Source organism: Prionailurus bengalensis, chromosome E3 (genome assembly GCF_016509475.1).
Source record: "Prionailurus bengalensis isolate Pbe53 chromosome E3, Fcat_Pben_1.1_paternal_pri, whole genome shotgun sequence".
Lineage (NCBI taxonomy): Eukaryota > Metazoa > Chordata > Mammalia > Carnivora > Felidae > Prionailurus > Prionailurus bengalensis.
In genome coordinates, this window is record NC_057357.1 from 16,715,345 (window position 1) to 16,735,363 (window position 20,019).

Here is a 20,019-nt window from a genome sequence, read left to right on the forward strand (position 1 = left end):
CTGAGTCTTGGCCTGCATCCCAGATTTGCAGTTGTGATTTATTTCTGGCACGTCAGGCTTCCGTCACCAAGTAGCAAAGCCCGGAGGACGAGCAGCAAGATATCCTACTGTGGCCACGAGTGTCTGCTGAGGACCTGCTTCAGCCCTCAGTTGTCCCCTCTCCCCAAGGGGCTCTGAGACCTTTGGGATTCCTGTCACATTCACTCAAGGGCCTGAGAGGACCTAACAGTGAGTAGCTGGGCTGGTGATGGACAAAAGCCAGGCAACAGGCAGAGAGGGAGAGGCTGTGGGCAGAGAAGATAGAAACATCCAGAGCCATTAGACCCACTTTTCCCTTCCGAAGGCAGCTGGATGCAGAGTGGCAGCATTGACTCTTGAAGCCCCCCTCAGGGTATTTGCCTACAGAAAGGGGGTTCTCTGTTATTGTATTTTCAGACTTTGTGTTTTGGGGAGGGATGTTTTGTTCCAAAAAGGACCAGGTTCTCTACTCCCATCTGGAGACCCTTTCCAAAGGAGTCTTGGGAAAGGTGGGGAGTCGGGGGTGGGAGGGCAGGTAGGGAGGTAGTGGACAGAAGCACAAATGTGGCTCAATCAGGCCTAGAGCAAGGGAGTGGTCCCCCTGCCCCACCCCAGGACAGGTGAATGCAGCCAGAAGTGTGTGAAGCTGGTCAGGCCAGGGAATGGAGCCCCCAGCTGGGATGGCCTCCTGGAACGGGTCCACCACATCCTCTGCCTGTAGAGGGCTGGGGGAAGGGAGAGAACTTGCACTACCCAGCTTTGGGAGGTGGGGGACACAGACACCCATCTTGGGAACTTAAAAGGACCTGCAAGGAAATGGGCTTGTTTTTACAGGAACAGACATTTCTGTGCTCAGTTGGGGCTGCTGACTGGGAAGCCTGTGAGCAAGCAGCCCAGGCGCCTGCTGTTGGCAGAGATTGTTGTTATTCTAATTATTCCTCTGGTAACCAGGCACCCAGCAGTGGGGACACCAGGCTTCCTGGAACAGCTAGCCCTACTTGGCTGGTCAGCAAATTGGCCCATTTGATAGGCCAGGCCTTCCTGGGCCCAGAAAGGGCAGTAGAAGTGGGGCTAGAGGCAGCTTTGGCCCTGCTGAATGTAAACTTGTGCCCATTTTCTATCTGCCCCTCTTCCTGTTGGTAGATGATTTTCTCTGTTCCTCAAATCCTATATCTGAGGTAGGAGTTTAGTACTATGGTGGCCTCTATATTCCTCAGGCACCTGGGTGGCTCAGTCGGTTCAGTGTCCAGCTTCAGCTCATCTCATGGTTCGTGGATTTGAGCCCTGTGTCAAGCTCTCTGCTGTCAGCGCCAAGCCCACTCGGATTCTCTGTCCCCACCCCACCTTACCCCTTGTACTTCCCCCACTCACACTCTCTCTCAAAAATAAATAAGCATTTATATTCCTCAGGCAAAGCTGGCCAGCTCAGCTCCTGTGTCCAGGCCTGAGTATCCTGGCTTTGTACTGCCCCACACTGTGGCGGGACCACTCAGGGCTCACCGGCCATCATTTGGTAGGACATGGGGCATTCCGAGGATAGAACCGACCTGCCATCAGAACCATGAGCCAAAGGGATACCTCCAACTGTTGACTCACATCCAGGGAGCAGCACTGGGCACGGCAGGGAGGAATGGCTGGGACATCCCAGAGATCAGGCTAATGGAGGAGGTGACACCACACACTGACAGGTGATAGCAGAAGCAGGGCCCATTAAGCTCTGCATCCGTCTGAGCACCTGGCAGAGTGCTTCTCAAAAAGCACGAGAGAAAGAAGAGAAAAGAAAGAAAGAGAGAAAGGAAGGAAGGAAGGAAGGAAGGAGGAAAGAAAGGTTAGGAAAGTCCTGGTTGAGAGCAGAATGAGTAAGGAACAGTGGGAAGCACTGGAAGTGTGTTCCGGAAGGAGGGCTGTTTTCACGGAAGGACAGTTACACTGGGGGAGGTGAAAGAGAGGCTCTAGGAGCCCCATATTGAGAAGATGAAATCATGAAGCTTCTCACCTTTCCGCAAGCACAGAGAACAAGCAGAGGAAAAGCAGGACTAGCCTCATCTCCTCAAAGAGAAGAGACAGCCCTTTAATTTGTCCTCTGCAAAGTTTCTCTGGTGTTCTTTCTAAAATCAAGGGTGTGCTGGCCTCCTCAGAGCTAACCCTGGGGCTGATGGCCCAGCCTCCTGCCTCTGGCCTGGGCTTAGGCCTGGCCTGCTGTCAGGAGGGGGCGGCAACTTACAGCGAGAACATCCGGGGAGCCACAGGGTTGCCTGCGGTTCACAAAAGTTTGCAGCCAGCAGGAAGACGCAAGCTGGGCTCTTTCCAAAGGGTTTTTCAACTCACATTTATTTTGAACGTCCACTATAGGCCTGTTCTGTGCCAGGAGATACAAAGATGAGTGAGAAAGGGTTCCAGTCCTCAAAGAGCACATCCCTTAGATCAGGACGGCTGCCAGCTTCTTTCCATCTCTCCCCTCAGAGCCCCTCAGAATCACCCCGGAGGAGCTGAGCATGACCCGGGACGAGGCACTGCCAGACTCGTATTCAGCACAGGGCTTCTATGAGAACTATGAGCCCAAGGAGATCCTGGGCAGGTAAGGCCTAGACCTGCCCCAGGAAGTGCTGTCTTAGGCTCCAGCCAGTTCCATGGGCCCATGGGCCCATCCCCAAAGCACTGTCCACTTGGAGAAACCCTCAGTTTGGGGTCCTGCTCTCCTGAACCAGGACAAATGAGAAGGGTATATACCTCTCCCAGCAGAATTCTCCCAGTGCTGTTGACAAGCACTTCCAAACCCACTTTGCACCAGGGTCAGAGATCAGGGGTCAGAGGGAAGGTGATGGCCTTCGATGCTGAGAAAGAGCGCTAAACTAGGAATCAAGAGTCCTAAGACCAGGCTCGTTACTCATCAGCTCCAGACAAATCACCCTCCCTCTGCCATCTTTGTCCCCCATCCCCAAAAGCTCCTAGGGAGTTGGTGGATAAGGCAAGACATTTCTGTTGTGCCTTGGACCTGGGATTCTCCCTGGGGTGAGGGGCCCCTGGACCACCTGTACTCTGCACCCCCAGAGGAGTTAGCAGTGTCGTCAGGCGCTGCATCCACAAGCCCACGTGCCAGGAGTATGCTGTGAAGATCATTGACATCACCGGCGGGGGCAGCTTCAGCTCTGCGGAGGTGCAGGAGCTGCGGGAGGCGACGCTGAAGGAGGTGGACATCCTGCGCAAGGTCTCGGGGCTCCCCAACATCAGTGAGTAATGGCTCTGGGCCCCAGCAGGGTGCTCCACCATGATTCTGCTCTAATAACCCAAGTCAGGGAGTGCGTGCGGTCCCACCGTGCAGCCAGCCAGGATCCCCAGAGTGTCTCCTGCCCCGGAGACCCTGCCAGCCCAGCACCCTGAGGCTTGAGGTTCCCAGCTGCACCCTCACCACCCTGGAGACTCAGCTCTAAGCCTCCTCTTCCAGCCAGCCAGAGGTTTGCAAGCAGAACTGGCGGTGGTTGCGGGTCAGGGAATGGGGGTGTAAGGTCCCGGGCTGGCCCCTTCCTTAGCGGGGACTCCTTTGAACACTGTTCTGATACCCCTTCCGGCTCTTGAAGTCAGTCGGAGCAGCTTTAGTACCCTCACCCCTGTGCCCCCCCGCTGCCTCTGCCCAGGCTCCTCTGCTACCTGAGACGAGTTAGTCATTTCCATTTCAGTACAGCTGAAGGACACATATGAGACCAACACTTTCTTCTTCTTGGTGTTTGATCTGTAAGTACCCAGTCCTGCAGCCAGCCACACCCTGGGGCCTGTCGGAGAACCTCCTAGTGTGGTCCCTACCCAGTGCTTCCTGGAGACCAACAGCCAGCTCCCTACACTGTGGAGGCCAAATAGGATCACCAATGCTTCAGGTCAATCAGCCCCGGGGTCAGGCTGCCAGGTCTTGAATCCTGGGGCCACAACTTATGAGCTAGATGGTTTCTTTAGGTATCCGTTTTCTCATGGGCATTACAGAAGTAATAATAGCACGGCAAATGGCACAATGTAAATGCTATTAATTATCAACTACAATGACGATGACGAAGGTGGTCATTCAATACTCATTCTGGTCATTGAGGCTATAGCAATGAACAAGACAAAGTCCCCAACTTCATGTAATGATTTTCACAAAGAGTGAACAGAAAGCAATGATACATACACATAGTTATGTACATGTACAGATGCATAAAGCAGAGCAGGAGTTAGAGAGAGGTGGGGCTTCTTTAGATGGGGCTGTCAGGGAATGCTCTCCAGAAGGTGACCTGAGCAGAGGCCCAGATGAAGTGAGGGAGGGATCAGAACCAAGACCTGGAGAAGGACCCTTCCAGCTGAAGGACAGAAGGAAGAGCCAGAGCAAGGGCCCCACCGGATGGGCTTCATATATTCCAGGATTGGCAAGGAAACCAGGGTGGAGTGGGGCAAGCTTGTGGAGTTGGCAGAACGTGAGGCCAGTCTGTACTGAAGACCAGATTTTGCAGGCATGTCAGCCATGGCAAGGACTTTGGAGGGATGAACACATCCCTCTTACTTTTGAAAAGCATACTACTGACTATAAGGAGGCAAGAGTGGAAAGGAGGAGGCCAGCAGTATTGAGGCAAGAGGCCCACCAGGGAGGCAAGCAGTAAAGGATGTATTTGGGGTGTGGCTCAAAGACTGACATTATCGTTGTCGTCATCAATGTCACTATTCCCCTGCTTCTGCACCAACAGGGCTACTGAGACAAGCTCCTTGTCACAGGGTCCACTGCCCGCAGGGGGCCTTTCAGCTCTGAGAGCCTCTGTTTTCTCAAGAAAGGAAAAATGATAACAACCACTGTGCCCATCTCACCAGGCTCTAAGTATTGAATTCGACGACACAGAGTGCTCTGTGAACAATGTTTTCAGACTTACCATTTTTATCAGAAAGGCTTCCCAGGGAAGGGAACTGACCAGCTCCTTGTCGCCCCACTCCATTGAGTCCTCACTAAAGGCTCCATGAACCACCACCATTGTGTGGTGTCTTGATTCCTCCATACATACTAGCTAATTTTAGGGACTGGATTTACTTGAGAAAATTATTCAAGTAGGTTTTGTCTTGTTAGAATGTTTCATACTGTAGCCATGCTGAATATGTGTAGGGTTATTTTCTTCCAGACACAGTATAACCTGGCCTGTGTGTACAATTAAACTGCCAGGTCCATGAGGCAGCAGCCTGTTGTATCTTGCCCAGTCCCCAGTGTTTATGTTCATCTTTCTTATGTTGCTAACAGTGAGTTCTTCTAGTGCCTTTAAAATGGAATTAGAATAATAAAAACTGGATTCACACATGGCCTTTCTGGAACACAGTGCAGATATTGTACAGATAAGGCTCACCTCTGTAAATTCTAAGTTGTCTCCTCAAACAGAACCCCCCTCCCTGCCATACCAGCTAAGCTCAAGGGTTTTCTTGCCTCTATGACAGTGGCCAAATTCCTTTGTGTCCCAGGAATCCTGCTGCTTTCCCTGGAGGGGTGGGTGAGGAGAGCAGGATGTACCCTTCCTATTTAACCAGGGGAGACTTTCCCAGGGCCGCCCAAGACTTAACCAGCTGCAGCTGTCCCCAGCTCTGCTCGGTGACACTGCCCTGTAGAGCCCTTGTGGGCAGCTCAAATATCCCTAACCTTTGCAGAAGTTGCTTAGGGAAGCTATTTTTAATGCTGCCCTGAGTTGCCCTCCAGGGTGCAACTAGATTGTTTTAGCAGCGACCTCTTTCTACGTCATTCCAAGAAGTGGGAAGGCTGAACTGTAATTCTTACTCCTAAAATAGGCAAACTTTGCTCTCGCAGCACCTGCACTGTTGCCTCTACTGTCCATTCCTGGGAAAAATCAGGACACTCTTGTCCTGATCTGGATCTGGGGCCTTGGGCCAGTGGCTCAGGGTCCCTCTTTCACCTCCCAGCCCTGATTTTGGCCCTGATAGATCCCAGTCAGTGTGTCACTTCCACAGGTGGGGGGACCTTCAGGCTGGTGCCATCCCACCCCCAGTGGGGGAGACACTCACCCTCATGCTATCCCACCCTTTCGGTTTCCACTGTTCTTCTAATCTCCCTAGACAACCCCTCTGCTCACTTCCCCAGCTTCTTCCTGCAGCCCTTGGTCTTTCATGGGGAGTGGTCCACTCTGTCTCTGGAGATATGAGGGGAGGAAACAGGTCTCTGGGAGTAGGGTAAGAAGGGGGTGCTCTTGGGACCCATACAGATACAAACCCGCCATCCCCACAGGATGAAGAGAGGGGAGCTCTTTGATTACCTCACTGAGAAGGTCACTCTGAGTGAGAAGGAAACCAGGTGAGGATCCATTTGCCCCTATTGCCACTCCCTGCCCCAGAGTCCTAGTGATACTGGCACCAAGCTCTTGGAGTGAGAGCAGCATGCATTTGTCTGGGCTGGGGGCATGCACTGCTGGCTTTTGTAGCCTCCCTCCCTCTTTGGCTCAGCCTAGATGGTCTCAGCCTGTCCTCCCACACTGGCAGTCTGGTGGGTATATGGGCTTTGGTCTCCCTGCTTGCTACCGGGCCTTGTGGAATAGGAGATAAGAGTGACATGTGCCTGTCCCACCCCAGAAAGATCATGAGAGCCCTGCTGGAGGTAATCTGCAATTTGCACAAACTCAACATTGTGCATCGGGATCTGAAGCCTGAGAACATCCTCTTGGATGATGACATGAACATCAAGCTCACAGACTTTGGTTTTTCCTGCCAGCTGGAGCCAGGAGAGAAGCTGCGAGGTCTGGTAACATGGCCTTGGCCCATGTCAGGGGCTCAGGTCTCTCTCATCCACGCTCCCAGGAACAGAGATTGCCTGGATTTCTCCCCTGATTTCCGCTCCCAGAATAAAAATCCTACCATTTCAGGGCTAGGTGTCTCTTCAGGTAAGCCTCCTCCCAGGGCTGAGCCAGGTTCCCACTGCCTGAGTTCCAGGCCGGGATGGCTAGACGTGAGCGAGGAAGCAACAGACCCAGCACCCAGGCCCTGCCCTTGGCTCTGAAGGTGGCCAGTGTTAGAAGAGTCCCAGCCCAAGCACCATTTTGCTTTTGTCTACATTTTTTTTCTTTGGATCTTCCCCCTTCCAAGTGCCCCCTGCTGACCTGTCCTGAATGTAACTATTTCTGCAGAGGTCTGTGGGACCCCCAGTTACCTGGCCCCTGAGATCATTGAATGCTCCATGAATGATGACCACCCAGGTTATGGGAAGGAAGTGGACATGTAAGTATGTTGGGAAGTGACCCAGAAGGACAGGGATGCCCCCGTGGCTAAGAGCACCTGGCTGGGGAGGGGAGGAAATGGCAGGAGCTACAGCCAGTTCTCCTGCCTTCCTCCCTGTTCCACCTGATACCAGGTGGAGCACAGGCGTCATCATGTACACACTGCTGGCTGGCTCCCCACCCTTCTGGCACCGGAAACAGATGCTGATGCTGAGGATGATCATGAGTGGCAACTACCAGTTTGGCTCACCTGAATGGGATGATTATTCAGACACAGTGAAGGACTTGGTGAGAGACTAATCCTTCTGGCTCCTCTGCTCAAGAGAGGGGGAGTCCACCATGGGGGAGAGAAGCATATTATGCTACAAAATGGAGGACCCTACTGGGAAAGACCTTATGTCTTCTGAAGTGCTGGAGGGGACCCTGCCTTGATGTTTTCAGCTCCCCCTTCCTTATTCTCTCAGGTTTCTCGCTTCTTGGTGGTGAACCCCCGGGGCCGCTGTTCAGCAGAAGAGGCCTTAGCACACCCGTTCTTCCAGCAGTATGTGGTGGAAGAAGTGCGTCACTTCAGCCCCCGGGGCAAGTTCAAGGTACTGAAGCTCCCCTCCCACCCAGGGCAGGACTCAAGTCCAAGCCCCTAAGTCCCTTTCCTTCCCCCAGGGACTCCTTTCACTCACAGGGTTTCCAGAGCACCTGCCCTTCCCCTCCCACCCATCCCTGTGATGGCTCCAGCTCAATTTCTGGCATCAGAGAGGACTCCAGACCCCTTTTCAACAAATGTCCATTCCTGTCAGTAAGAAGCATCTGGGTCACCCATCTGGCTCCAGACCCCTTTTCAACAAATGTCCAATCCTGTCAGTAAGAAGCATCTGGGTCACCCATCTGGCTCCAAAAGCCCACATCTCTGCAGATGCCGGAGGGGTGGGAATGACAGGGGGAACACTAGGAAAGACCCAGCGGTAGGCACACAAGGCTTCATAGCAATCACGCTCAGGGACTCCCTGCACTGGAAGGGGAAGGAGACAGGCCGGCAGGGACTGGGTCCAGCTTCTCAGTTCTGGCTTTCCACAGGTGATTGCTGTAACAGTACTGGCTTCAGTGCGGATCTACTACCAGTACCGCCGGGTGAAGCCGGTGACCCGGGAGATCGTCATCCGTGACCCTTATGCCCTCCGTCCTCTGCGCCGACTCATCGATGCCTATGCTTTCCGCATCTATGGCCACTGGGTGAAGAAGGGGCAGCAGCAGAACCGGGCTGCCCTCTTTGAGAACACACCCAAAGCTGTGCTCCTCTCCCTGGCTGAGGAAGACTACTGAGGGGCCAGCAGGTGGGGTAGGTGGGGCGGGGGGCGGGCAAGGAGGGAAAGCCACAGAAACAGAAGTTGAAGGAGTGAGATCATGTCCAAGCCTCTGTCCAGAGCGGGGTACTTGGGCCTGGCCAGAACCCCTGCACCCAAGGCCCCTATCCCCTCTCAGAGGCTCTGCACAAGGGCAGGGCGCTCCCATCACACGTCATCACACGTTGGTGAGTGTGGTCAGGGCCTGTCCCCATAGAGGGGAACTGCTTCTCTACTTCCCAGCTGTAAGCACCATCTCAGGTTCTTCTCATGGGAGGCCCAGAGTTCCAGATGCTTGCGCGCCCTTCTCTTAGGGTCCCAGGGTGAGGATAAAAGAGAATAGTCTGAGATATACAATCACAAGAGGTTTTACTGACCTCACAACATCCAGTGGCACCATGGGAGCAAGTTCTTTTCTAGGGACATATGTTTAGAGGCATATGGGAGCCCTGATCTGATTAACAATAGAAAGGGAAGGTTCTGGTATTTGTCTGTCTGGAATATCATTTACTTTGTGACTCTCACAATACAGTTTTGTCTGGTAAATAATTCGGCTCCCCTAGACCCTTTTAAGACTGACATTGTGCTTTAAAGAGCCTGGTTACTGCATTCTATGTACGGTTAGCAGAAATTAGGTTCCTTCAGAGGCATGTGAAACACTACAAATGAGGTGAATGAAAGAAGTATTTTCCTTCTACAGCAATTTGCTTGGAAAACAGAGAAATGGGGAAATTCTGCCTTGAGAAAACAATGTTGGATCCCTGAATCAAACATTGATTTAAAAATTTTAACAAAGTGCCTTTCAGAGCACTCTGGCCCAACTGTTTGAGTACTGGGCCCTATACAGTTAATATCTGACCTCTAAGAGAAACACCCAGCTCTTGGCCACAATCAATAAGTTGGGCCCCTTCTCCAGGAGACAGTGGCACCCCTCCTCTGAAGTTAGAGTCCTCTCCTGGCCTGGTGAGAGATGCCTGCCACAGAGGAATGGAAGAGGGGTAGGAGGTCGTTCCTGAGGCTAAAGTTTAAGAGTCTGGAGTTTGGCTGTGTCTGGAACGTGGCCAGCGAGTGACACGGGAACCACGGGGCTCTTCTCTTTGGCTCTGCATAGCTGTTCACAACTCCCCAGGCAGTCGGCCTGCACTGGATGCACAACGGAAGCCAAGGTTGTCTGAGGCTGAATCTGGAGTGTTGCCCATCCTGGCACCAGAGAAGAGGAGAAAGAATGGACATTTGTTGAAAAGGGGTCTGGAGTCTTACTCCACTTTCCTGCTCTACCTCCTAGGGCCTGCTATGGTCCAGGGTGGGGAAAGAAGCCTGGGGTGAGGGCGCTCCTGGGGCAATGGGGAGAAGGGCCCTGGGACAGGGTGGAGGAAGTGTGAGTGAACAGCCCTGAGAATCTGCTCTGGAAGGCAGGAAGGGCAATGACTAGTAACTTTAGCTGCTAGTGGTTTAGAATAACTCAGTCAAAACAAACAAACAAACAAAAAATCCTGTCAGTAAGAAGCAAAATGTTGTAGTGCCAGTGAGTACTTCATACTTTTTAATGAACTTTCACATATGCTCCTTCATTTGCCATTTCTCAATAGCTCTGGAAGGGAGGGTCTGTTCACCATTTTAGAGACCCAGCAGATACTAGAAAGATGTAAATATCCTGCCCAGAGCCAACTACTGCTTCATGGGCACAAGAGATTCAGTGGCAAACCCAGCTTCCTGGTTCCCAGGCTAGTATCTTCTCCATCACTTTGTCCTAAAAAAAGGAGGTGAGAGAAAGTCTTGGGCCTCAATGTGTCAAAGAAACGTCTGCAAACCTGACTTCCCGAGGCCACAGAAACTATGGTCTCTTTTTAATCCTTATGGAACCCGTAATGGGAGAAATCACAGGGAGATCAATCAAAACAAATGTACAGATGAGAGTGTAGAGACAGTCCCAGTAGGAGACTCAGGTGCTAGCACTAATCATCTGTGTGAAATGAGCAGGTCCCAGCACCTCCCTGAGCCTAATTTTCCTTGACAGTAAAACAAAATGGTTACAGAAAATGACTTTTCATGTGCTTCCCAGTTTGAAGGGTCAGTATTTCCATGACCCCAGGCCATAACCTATTTATGTGGCCATTCTACCCCGTCTCCGCACACCCAGTTAGGAGGACAAGAACAGAAAGAAAACCTTATGGTGTGGGACACAAAGTCTTTCTGGGTGCTGAGAGCTGGCAAGAAAAGGCACAAGTCGCCCTGGGCTCTTTTGCTTCTCATGGCAAGTGCTGCTTGTTCTCTTTTCTGTGCCCAACTCTGGGTGCAGACGGAGGTGTGGAAGCAGTGCCAACACCAGCTCTGGTGCTGTCTGTGCTCTGGGAGACCAGGACCTGACCCTCAGCCCCTAGATCCCAGGCTTCTTACCTGGTGGTGACCCGGGCCCGGTGGTTGGCGGAGCCATCAGCTGTGTCGATCCAGGATGCCCCCCGGAGGACACGCATGTCCTGGTCAGTGGCCGGGTACGGTGATGCCGTCCACTCCCACACGTTGCCCATGAGGTCATAGAGCCCTACAGCACAGCAGGGTGGGGGTCAGTCCCAGGCTGGCTAGTACCCGCCCCCCCCCGCCCCCACTTATGAAGTCTTTAGGGGAGCAAATGCTTCTCTGGTGGTGTTTCTTTCTGCCTCATTGATCAACAGAATGATCCCACCAAACAATTTGTGAGTGTTGACAGCAATGTGAAAGGAAATCTTACCATAGTTATTCTGTGGGGGGAAAGCATTCACTGGGGAGACTCCATGGAAGCCATCCTCAGCTTTGTCACCCTTGGGGAACTTTCCCTGAGAAGGAGAAATTTAGACTAAAACATTTACCATCCTGTTCCAAGGCAGGTGTCCCTGTCTACCCAGAGGAAAACCAAGGTCACTTGCTGTGTCATCTGGGGTGGGGTGAGGGGTATGGGGCAGTGTTCTGAGGTACCCATCCTGAGCTCCCAAACTAGTCACCTCATGTCCTCCACCATCACCTCCTGGCTGGATTAGGACGGGTATGCTTTCCCCTGTGCCCACAGGGGTCTAGAACAAGCCTACCCCACTCCCACTTTCTCCACTCTCAGCAGCTTCCACTCCTCTGCCTTGGACCCTATGTGCTTCGGTGCCTTGGGAAGAAAGGCTCTCCTCCCCTTCTCTGTGGTCAGCACCACCTGCCATCTGCAGAACAACCAATGCCCACCCTGTGCTCTCCTGTAACACCTCTTCCCCTTCTATCACCAACAGGTGTAACTCTCCCTCGTCTGCCCTGACTCTATCCTCATCTGTTCTTACCACCAAAATTCCTGAAAAAAAAGGACCCTATATTTGCTGATGCAATGTGTCCAATGTGTTCATTCTTCTCATTAAAACTGGGATTCATCTTCCACTGGTCTATGGAAGCTGCTCTTACTAAAGGGGAGATAGAAGGGGCAATAGCTACTACGTGCTAGGGCTGCTACATTTATCACTTTTAATTTAATACTTACAAGGTTGTGAGGCAAGTATTTTCTCCCTTTAAAAAACTGGCAACTGAGGCTCAAAATGGCTAACTTATCAAAGATTACAGTGAAGAAGTCAGATCTGTCTTTTTGCAAAGCTCTGATCCAAAGATCATCTAAGATCAGTTTACCCCTCAGGTCCTTTTTAATGCTACCCCCTGAAACGCTGACGCTGTACCACCTCACTCTATAGAGTCTCCCTGGGAGATGACATTCTTGCCCAAGATGTATGCTGATGACTCCCAAACCACTTGCTCTGACCCAGACCTCTGTCCTAAGTTCCAGACTCATATTTTTGACTTTCAGCATATAAATGACCCAAAGGCACCTTAAACTAAGCTGATCTTAGTTCAGTGATCAGTGATCTCAGTTCAGTGATCAAGTTCTAGCCTTCTGACCCCAAATGCATATCATCTATTCTGGATAATGGTACACCATCATCCTGTTGCCCAAGCTTAGATTCATGCTCGAACCCAACTCTCTTTCACCTCTCCACATCTGATTAATTACCAAACCCTGTCTGTCTTCTCAGGCACGCCTCTTCCATTTGGCTTCCTCTCCATCCTGCTGCTACTTAATTCACATGTTCAAAATCCCTTGTGCCATTGCCACAGCCTCAAATTCAGAGACCCCCCCCCCCCACTGCCACCATTGCAGCTGTACTTCGTTGGGTCCTGTGCAAATTAGCAACTAGCATACTCCCCAAATCAAAGATGCTTTTAGTCCCCTCTGTTGACTCCCCACTGCCTACAGGGTAAGATATAACCGTATCTTGGCACACCTGGTCCTTCATAATCTGCTTACAACCCACTGCCTACATCATCTCCTACACCCCCCATTTCACTGTGCCCCAGCCTCTCTGAATTTGTCCCGTCTCTGAACACACAGTACCCTTTCCTAATACAATGCTTACACTCATGTTGTTCCTTCAGCTGATAATGCCCTTTCCTACACTTTTCACTTAGCAAATTCCAATCTCCATCAGGTTCAATGTCATCTTCTCTGTGAAGTCACCCCCAGCTCTCTCAGGCAGTCATTTACTCCTGCAACTCTTCAGTATGTAGCCCTACCACACTGTCTTTTGCTTTACCAGTTTGGTAGTTTATCAGTCCCATTAGAACACAAAGCCCTCTGAGTCCCACAGCCCAATGTGCCGCCTAGCCTACAAGCAGGTTTCGATCAAGGCTTTGAGAAGGGAGAGGGGTGAGGAATGCATGTCTTACCTGCCACAGGTTGGTGCGGTTTGGCTGGAACTGGTTTCCCCATGGATAAACCTGACCTGCCAAGAGAGCAAGGAGATAGCAGGGGTGGGAGAGGTGAAGGGTTGTGGAACAAGGGAAAGACAGAAATAGTGAGGGAACCAAAAGGAAGTCAGAAGGTGATGAGAAAAGAAGAGAGAGATTACTTTTATTTCCCAGGCCTGTCCCTTCCCCTCACTGTACTGCACTCAGAGCCCCTGGCCTCCTGATCTGCTCCAGGACAGTGCAATCCCAGTTGTGGTCCTGACTCATGCCAGTCTGTAAACTGTTACTGGATCATGTCTAGATTAAGTACAGAAATTGGGGGTAAGAATGAAGAAACTTGTCAACTAGACTTAAATTGGATAAACAAACAAGCAACCTTATTATTCACATTAATAATTTTGACTACTGGGATAGCTGGTGTTCATTCAAAGAGTAGCAGAGGTGTTGAACACGGGGAGTTGCTGCTTCCTGCTCCTAACTTTTTGTTTAGTTGGGATTGCAGAACAACAGAGTTATGAGCAAATAGTGATTCTTTAGTCCCTTTACACCTATGGAAAAGGCAGTCTAGGTAGTGCTTTTCTTTCCCCCTATGCTATGGTGTTCTGATCATTTACTGAAATGTAACATGTCTGGGTGCAATCTCCAAAAATGACAAATTTTCTGTCTGTTCCTTCATTCCATTTTTCCACTTAGTAATTTTTATGGCATTGTACATTAGTATGGGTGTGAGATGGATGAGAATTGAAAACAGGAACAATCGGCCCTTTGCCACACAGTTTAGAAGACTGCTCTCGGGAGTATGGACCCTTCCCACCCTTCAAAGCCCCCCCATGCAGGGTAGTATGGGAGAAGAATAAAGGGGAGTCGCGCTGCCGACTCTATACCCGTCAAGCCCCCTCGGGCAGCAAACTCCCACTCTTCCTCGGTGGGCAGCCGTTTCCCCCGCCAAGCACAGTAGGCACGAGCGTCATTCCAGCTCACGTGTACCACTGGGAGCTCCAGTCTCTCTCGGATGCCAGAGCCAGGACCTGCAGGCTGACAGCCAGGATGAAGTGAGACAGACTTCTGGGAGCTCATGGAAGTCTGAGGAAGGCTAGGCTTAAGGTGGCTGAGTTCAGCTTTTACCACTAGATGGAGCAAGGAAGTTGGAGGAGACAGCCTGGTGAGCGCGGAGAGGCCCAGAGTCAGAAACGGAAAAGTGGGATGGGCGATGGGAAAAAAGATCAGGGCACAGGAAATAGGGTTGCTTGGCTGTGTCCTCAAAATTTATGGTCCTTTTTAATTCCATATTTCTAGATGGGCAACGGGTCTAGGGAAGCCAGGCCTCCAGAATAAGAGTCAACAGGGGCAGAAAACAAGGCAGAGGAACCAACCCTTACCTGTCTCCAGAATGCCCTTTCCACTGGAAGCCACCAGAGAACAGACTGCAAAAAAAGGAAAAGGCATGACTGCAAGATGCTCTGACCCAGCAAGGTCACCTTCCTGACTGACACACAGGAGGCAGAGCAGACACTTTAGGCTGAGACTCGGGTGGTCCAAGTGGGGCTGTTTCTGGAACCTTTAAAGCAGGACATCTCATGACCGTTATATGGAGGGGATGTTGAGATGTTCTCTTGTCAGTTCATGGAGTAACTTGAACCCTACATGTGACCAGATCACCAGACTTTTTACAAAGTCTCTCTAGGCAGAAACCAGCACAAGGTTAATGTCTCGGGAGTATGTGTTCATCTGACTCCTCCAGGGAGGATCTCTCTTGCTTCCTCCCTGCCTGCGGCTCTCAGGGGTGATATTCTCTTGTGGCCCAGGTGACCCCATAACCCACAGGATTCTCTGTCCAGGGCCCACTCCTTCAGCTGAAAGCCCAGGTTCTCACCTCCATCTGATGGGCCACTTTGTTTCTAAGCTCATCCGAGACAAAGTCCTCAAAGACAAAACTCCACCCAAACTTCTCAGCCTCTGTCCGATACTTTTTTTCCCTGACAAACTCCCTGAAAAGAGAGATATTTCACTTGGTTAAGCTGCTACAGTTCCAGGTCCCACTGTCACCCCCTCCTGCTCCAGAAAACCTCATATATCCTTCACCTTTAAGTCACACATCACAGAGTTTCCGTCAACAACAAGGAATTGACATTGAAGTCTGAGTAGGAGATTTTCCTTTAAAATCTGTTGCTGTATGTGTAATTCACATAGAGTAAAATTCACTTTTCTAGTGCAGTTTTGTGAGTTTTGACAAAACTTATAGTCATTATCACAATCAAGATATAGAGGAAGTTTATCAACCACCTCCAAAAATTCCCTCATTGCCTCTGCAACCATTGCTGTTTTTTGTCCCTATAGTTTTGCCTTTCCCAGAATATAAATTCACATACATCAAATCATACAGTATGTAGCTTTAGAGTCTGGCTTCTTCCATTTAGCGTAATGCTTCTGAGAATCACCCACGTTGTTGCCAGTATTAGTTTGTTCCTCTGTTTACAGAGTACCATTTTATTGTGTGGAGGTTCTGTATTTTGCTTATCTATTCACCACTTGCAGGTCATTTGGGTTATCTCCAGCTTTTGGAGATTATGAATAAAACTGCTGAGAATATTTAAGGGTGGAGAACAGGTCTGTTTTCTGAAAGGTCTTCATCACATCCCCACTCTCACAACAATCATGCGAGGGAGGCAGAACGTGATTATCTCCATCTAACAAATGAAAAAAACCGGAATCAAATAAAAATGATGTACTGAAATTTTAGAATGGATTTTCACACAGTTTGGTATGGTTTAGCAAATTTTAGCACGTAAAATTTCCAGGGTAAGATGGATTGTTTTCACTGGGCTAATAGTACCCGGTCTGTGCCAGCCCTCTGACATGAGGAGACATTGTTCACCCATGAAAGGGGCATTGAGAATGGAGGAGGTGATCAGATGTGGTAGCAACAGCTATTCACCAACCTCAGAGCATCTGAGTAGTTTGAAAATCTTTCACCAGAGAGGCAGAGACAAATCATGGAGGTTCTAAGCAAAGTTTAGGGGCTTGCCAGAGGTCTATCATAAAATAGGTCATTAAAAATAATAAATAAATAAATAAATAAATAAATAAATAAATAAATGTCATAATTTGAAATATAAAAGAACACACACTGTTCATCTATCTAGCTGGCTATTTCTGGTTGTCATGATGTGGTGCAAACCTGATCAAAAGTGATTTCTCCTTCAATTTTAATAACTTTCCTGTTTAAAAATACTTTTAAAAAGCACATATAAGCATGGAGTGCTGGTTGGCTCAGTCAGTTAAGCGTCTGACTCTTGGTTTCGGCTCAAGTCATGATCTTACAGTTCGTGAGTTCAAACCCCGCACCAGCTGTATGCAGCCTGCTTGGAACTGTCTCTCTCCCCGCCTTTCTCTTCTCCCTTGCACTCATTCTCTCTCTCACTCTCAATATAAATAAATACTTAACAAAAAAGCACATATGTGTAATGCATATTGTATTATAGCAAAATGAGAAAGCACAAGTATATGAAAAGAAAAAAAACTGAAATCATCCATTATCAGACCAACTAAGATATATATATATATATCCCTTACATAGTGTTCCCTGTCCTGCCCCCCACCCTCTCAGGAAGGATTTTTAAATACCTTTAATAAGGTGCTTCCCTGGAATTATTTTCATTTGGAAGTCACAAAAACATGGGCAAAATCTGTAAACTAACACAATGCTGCATCTCCCAGTTCTTTTTTTTTAATTTTTTTAATGTTTATCTATGTTTGAGAGACAGAGAGAGACAGAGTGTGAGCGGGTGAGGGGCAGAGAGGGAGGGAGACACAGAATCCAAGGCAGGCTCCAGGCTCCAAGCTGTCAGCACAGAGCCCAACGCGGGGCTCAAACTCACAAACTGGGAGACCATGACCTGAGCGAAGTCGGACACTTAACTGACTGAGCCACCCAGGTGCCACAAATACACTAATAATCCTTATGCTTACTCTGTCTCCTGAGTAAATTTTTCCCCGTAAATTTTTATCTTAAAGAGTTTTAAGGCCACAATGCAACATATAAGTCATTTCCCACATTTGCTTTGTCTTCCTGTTCCCTCCTCTTCCTTTTCCCACTCCTCTCTCTCTATATTCCCCCTGTATCATTTGAAGGTAAGTTACAGGTATCACCTGGATCATTCCCCCACTTTAGCCTTTGCAAAACATACCACCTTGAGGAAAGTGAGGCGGCTCAACAAGGCTTCCTAGATTGAGTTGGAATCACAATGCTTGTCCTAAAACAATGCCAGTTCCATAAGTAAATATAAAGGATATTTAAAGACTCCCAGCTACTAGGACCCTTCTCCCAATCCCTTTTCCCTGTGGAAGAGGTTTTTGTTAAGTGTTTGACTTCTGCCCCTATTTCTCAGTGTTATATCCAGTGTAATGGAAAATCCACTGGCTCAAGGGTCAGAGGGTTTGAGTTCCAGGTCCAGCTCTGCCGTAAACAGAGTCTCCAGACTTCAGACTCTTCACCTGAAAAATGGAGACAGCACTTATCCCATATTACTATTGCAAAGATGATATGTAATAGTGAACAAGCTAGTTTGCTTTTAGCTATCAGGAACGAAAATCAGAAAGAGCCTTTACCGCTCTTAGAATACATGATGTACCTGAAATCTTTGTTGGTGACAGGAAATATATCAATGGCAAAGGGTTTTACTGTCACCTCCCGGACAGGCCCTTCACCATCTCTGCCATCTGGTGAATTTGTTCCCATCTGGAATCTCCCACCTGGTAGCTGGACCATGCTAGTAGCCTGCCCATTCCCTGCAGAGAAAAAGGAGCATCATCAGTAATACATGAATATATATAAAACAAGTGACAATATTTGGATCATACATAATATTCATAATGATGTAATGAAAAAAAAAGGCGGCTTAAAAATTTGGCTTTAAATTCTTGTTCTGCCACTTAATTTGTTGGGTGACCTTAGGCAAATAAGTCAGTCTGAGTTTTGGTTTCTTCACCTACAAGATGGAGGTAACATCTAGCTATTTCATAGGTGTGGCTGTATAAATTAAAATTAACATGTGTGAAACGTTGTGAGTGCATTGTAATTATTCAACAAATGTTTATTTTCTTTCTTACTGCTCTATTCCTGTACACAACTCTTTGTCCCAGCTAGGTAAATCTAGGCACTATACCCCGAAATACATCTAGCACATCTCTACCCACACTTCTGCTCAAGTTGTTTCTCTGCCTCTTCCTCCCCATTTCTGAATGATTTTCACTATTATATCATATGCTCCAGAAAGAAAAGGACTACATTTATTTTGCCAGTGTATTCCTGGCATCTAGCATAAGAGCACGATAATTAGCAAATAACTGAATGAGGTCCTTCATATCTACTGTTCGAACACCTCAGAAAATCAGAATTAGAAATATCTTTATTATTTATTTTTTTAACTTTTTTTGTTGTTGTTGAGAGACTGAGAGCACGAGTGGGAGAAGGGCAGAGAGAGAGGGAGACACAGAATCTAAAGCAGGCTCCAGGCTCTCAGCTGTCAGCACAGAGTCTAATACGGGGCTTGAACCCACGATCCGACTGAGCCACCCAGGCGCCTCAAAAGGATCTTTAATTCAACGCCCTTATTTAACAGCAAAAAACCAAGACCCAAAAAAGAGAAACCACTTAAAGAACTAGTTAGCAGGGACAGCACTAGATCCAGGTCTCCTTACTTCCAGGTCAGCACTATTTCCAACCTGCTACACTTGTCTTCACACTTTGGGGTGTTATGTTTCTGCCTAAGGATGTCTAAGTATTATAAGTTCCTCAATGGCCGAGTCTACCATTTTTTCATGTTTCTCTGTCTTTAGCCTTCTTATTCTCATTCTGACACACACTGATGATTTCATCTACTTCAAGGGAGAAAAATTTTACAGGGAAATCTCAGATTAAAAGAGAATTAAGAAACAACATATAACTGCAATGTATGAACTCTGACGTTAACTCAGTAAGTAAACTATAACAAACACAGTAGATGAATTTGAACACTAACTGTATGTTTAAGGATATTAATGACAACTGTTAGTTTTTTAAGGTAGAGAAAGAGTATGGTGGGTTTTTTTCATGACTTCTTGTCTTTTTGGCTATTCATGCTGTGTATTTACAAATAAAATTGTGTCGTGTCTGGATTCACTTCAAAAAGGCCCCAGGGAAGGAGAAAGTGATACACCAAAATAGCAAGATTAGTTATAAACTGGCGCCTGTTTTTAAGCTGGGTTACCGGTTCATAGGAGGAGGTGTTTTTATATTCTTTTACACTATGTTCGAAAGATTCCAAAATAAATTAAAAGTGAAAAAGCAGTTAGATAGGATATGAGCATTAACCATCTTGCCAAGTTGGCTGCCTCTGGCTGCTCCAAGCCCATCCCGGAAGCGGGCGGAGGGGCCACGGTCTCTTTCCCGATCTGGCAGGGCACCCACCCCTTCCCTGATGTTTCCTGGGGCACACAGGGTCAGGGGACAGGCCAGCACACTGACCTAGCTCGAGCCACGGGCCAGACAGGAGCAGCGGCAGAATCAGCAGCGGTGGCGAGGGGCCCATGCCGGTAACACGAGCAGCACGCCGCACCGTAAAGCCCTTCTGCGCCTGCGCCCTGCGTGCACCGCTTCGGCCACCGTATCGCTCGCAACGCCTCCTTAGCGTTTCCCTCACAACCCCCTTTGGTCAAAA

At 48.9% G+C, this 20,019-nt stretch overlaps 2 protein-coding genes across 6 annotated transcripts; one reads left to right on the forward strand and one right to left on the reverse strand.

Annotated features, from left to right (window-relative positions):
- Positions 1-59: 59 nt before the first annotated feature.
- Positions 60-11,965, forward strand: PHKG1 (phosphorylase kinase catalytic subunit gamma 1). The gene is made up of 10 exons (XM_043559909.1): positions 60-228; positions 2,492-2,596; positions 3,070-3,248; positions 3,696-3,750; positions 6,257-6,322; positions 6,598-6,761; positions 7,149-7,239; positions 7,373-7,526; positions 7,703-7,828; positions 8,310-11,965. The coding sequence occupies exons 2-10, from the start codon at positions 2,514-2,516 to the stop codon at positions 8,553-8,555; spliced, it is 1,164 nt and encodes a 387-aa protein (XP_043415844.1). The 5' UTR covers positions 60-228; positions 2,492-2,513; the 3' UTR covers positions 8,556-11,965.
- On the reverse strand, positions 8,928-19,954 carry SUMF2 (sulfatase modifying factor 2). 5 transcript variants are annotated; one of them, XM_043559912.1, is made up of 9 exons: positions 19,827-19,954; positions 17,953-18,109; positions 15,195-15,309; positions 14,701-14,745; positions 14,206-14,356; positions 13,301-13,356; positions 11,304-11,388; positions 10,973-11,117; positions 8,928-9,775 (listed from the first exon to the last, which is right to left on the reverse strand). In XM_043559912.1, the coding sequence occupies exons 1-9, from the start codon at positions 19,888-19,890 to the stop codon at positions 9,691-9,693; spliced, it is 903 nt and encodes a 300-aa protein (XP_043415847.1). In that variant the 5' UTR covers positions 19,891-19,954; the 3' UTR covers positions 8,928-9,690. The 5 variants fall into 5 exon arrangements, with proteins under 5 accessions (XP_043415847.1, XP_043415846.1, XP_043415850.1 ...); XM_043559911.1 differs by having other exon boundaries at positions 17,944-18,109; XM_043559915.1 differs by lacking the exon at positions 19,827-19,954 and adding an exon at positions 15,691-16,008 and having other exon boundaries at positions 17,953-18,063.
- Between the last annotated feature and the right edge of the window lie 65 nt (positions 19,955-20,019).